The following is a 2319-nucleotide window of genomic DNA, read 5'->3' on the forward strand; positions in this document are numbered from 1 at the left end:
CCTAGGACCTCCTCATGCCCATCAGCTTCCGCAGGCCGCCCTTCATGTCTTTGTTTCTCAGGCTGTAGATAAACGGGTTAAGCATGGAGGACAAAACTGTGTAGATGACTGTTGCCACTCGGTCCTTGACGGTGTAGCTGGACAGGGGCCGGAAATAAACGTAGATTATGCTGCCGTAAAAGAGGGTCACCATGGTGAGGTGGGAGCCACAGGTGGAGAAGGCTTTATGCTTCCCAGCGGCGGAGGGGATTTTAAGAACAGCAAGGAGGATTCGTATGTAGGAGATGACAATGCATATGAAGGGGGTCACCAAGGTTATCAGTCCTTCTGTGTTAATTACGATTTCATTGACAAAGGTGGAGGAGCAGGACAATTTCAGCAGAGGGTTGATGTCACAGAGGAAGTGGTGGATAACATTGGAGTCGCAGAAGAGAAGCCGAGTTATCAGAAGAACTAGTAGGAGAGAGTGCAGGTGAGAGATGGAGCAGGACACAGCCAGCAGCAGGACACAGCGGCGGGGGCTCATGGTGGTGACGTAGTGGAAGGGGTCACAGATGGCCACATAGCGGTCGAGGGCCATGGCTGCCAGAAGGTAACTTTCTGTGTTGGCAAAAGCCAAGAAGAAATACATCTGAGCCATACACTCAGCATAGGAGATGGACTTCTTCTTTGACAGAAAGTTCACCAGCATCTTGGGAATGATGGTGGTTGTGTAGCAAACATCAACGAAGGACAAGATGCTGAGAAAGAAATACATGGGTGTTTGCAGCTGAGGGTCAGAGCGGATGGCCAGGATGATGAGCAAGTTCCCCACCACGGTGACCACATACATGACGAGGAACAGGGCAAAGAGCGGCTTCTGGTCCTCAGGCCGGGAGGACAGTCCCAGGAGGATGAACTCAGAGACACTGACAGTTTGGTTGACCCCCTTCATGATCCTGTGTACACCAATAAACATAGAAAATCCTAGAATTTTCAATTTAACAAGTTTCAATTTATTCTTCTCTCTCCTAGGATTCCTATAAATGGTCCATTATTCTGTCTTCCCTTCCACAGTCCACAAAAATAAGTTGAACAATAAATAAGTTTAACCTAATGCAAGGACATCAGAGAGTGGATTTCCCCCTGGAAAGAAGCCCAGGAGGACCCCAGGGATTCATACTCCTCTAGTTCCTCATCGATAGCATTCAGATATGTCAGATTGTGGCTCACCTCTCTGCTATCTTTGCAAATAAAATGAAACGGATAAACAAAAAACCCAAACAACTAAGTGAATCAGGTAAGTAATGCTGACATGAGCCCACGGTGTTTATGGTCACCCTTTTGGAGCCAACATTTCCACTCAAACCCTGCAAGAAGCTGTCTGGTGTATGAACCTCTCTGTTACAGTATTCCTAGACATTGGGGATGTCATGCGCTCACAGTTATTCAGCGCTGTTGTATAATATCAACTACTCACTGAGAACTCAACATGGCAATTACAACTGTGAATAATTCCCAGTTCCTTTTCTTAAGGATGGTGCCAACTAGTGGGAAAGGCCAACTTTTAAATAAAAGTGCAATAAAATGCTACAGATGTAGAGATAGACACACTGAAAAGCAGCATAGCATGGAGTCCAGTTTTTGCTAAGAGCGTGTATTTTAAAGTCAGCTCCTTCACTTTCTGGCGGGGTGGCCTTGAGCTGGTTACCTGACCTCTGATTCTTGCTATCCTTATCTACAATGCGGGGATAGTAAACACCTCCCACCTCCTCCTCTTCTTATCTTGCTTTATCCTTTCCTTTACTCCTGCCCAAATCCCCTTCCCGTCAGGTGTTCCTGAAAGCAGCTATTTTGCATTTCTTTGCAAAATCTTGCAGCCCTTGTATTTTTTATTATTTGACCACTCTTCACTCGAGTTTGTGAGACTTTGTAGGAGAAATACTTGTGCTTTGCATGATTTGAAAATGAGTATGCAATGAAGGCAAATAAGAACAGTCATGTCTAAGGCATATTGAATCCTTACTATGTGTCAGGCATTGAGCTCTAAGTATTTTATGCGTATTACTCAAAGCAACCCTGCAAGCTAATTCTCCAGAGTATTTGCTTTTAATAGATCAGAAAACCAAAGTTAAAGTTGTTAAGTGCTTTTCTCAAGATCATGCAGCCTGGAAGGGTCAGAGCCTGGATCCTAACCAGGATGGGTCTTAAACATAAAACAACGTCTCCTTACGGTTTAGTAAAGCCTCAGAAGTTTATGCCAGAAACAAATGCACAGGGTGCTTTTTTCAATATAGAAGTTTTCTATTGGAATAGCTTTATTCCAGTGACTGGCAAGCT

The 2319-nt window shown here is 44.7% G+C and overlaps 1 protein-coding gene across 1 annotated transcript; it reads right to left on the reverse strand.

Moving 5' to 3' along the window:
• Position 1: 1 nt before the first annotated feature.
• On the reverse strand, positions 2-934 carry LOC105827126 (olfactory receptor 1L3-like). Its single transcript, XM_012665150.1, has one exon. It carries the CDS (start codon positions 932-934, stop codon positions 2-4), a length of 933 nt encoding a protein of 310 aa, XP_012520604.1.
• Positions 935-2319: the final 1385 nt, after the last annotated feature.

The sequence above is a fragment of the Propithecus coquereli genome, unplaced genomic scaffold (assembly GCF_000956105.1).
Source record: "Propithecus coquereli isolate 6110/MARCELLA unplaced genomic scaffold, Pcoq_1.0 Scaffold975, whole genome shotgun sequence".
In the NCBI taxonomy this organism is placed as follows: Eukaryota; Metazoa; Chordata; class Mammalia; order Primates; family Indriidae; genus Propithecus; species Propithecus coquereli.

Bases quoted from the DNA above. Each gene is read 5' to 3' on its own strand.
- LOC105827126 (XM_012665150.1), bottom strand. From the start codon at position 934: ATGAAGGGGGTCAACCAAACTGTCAGTGTCTCTGAGTTCATCCTCCTG.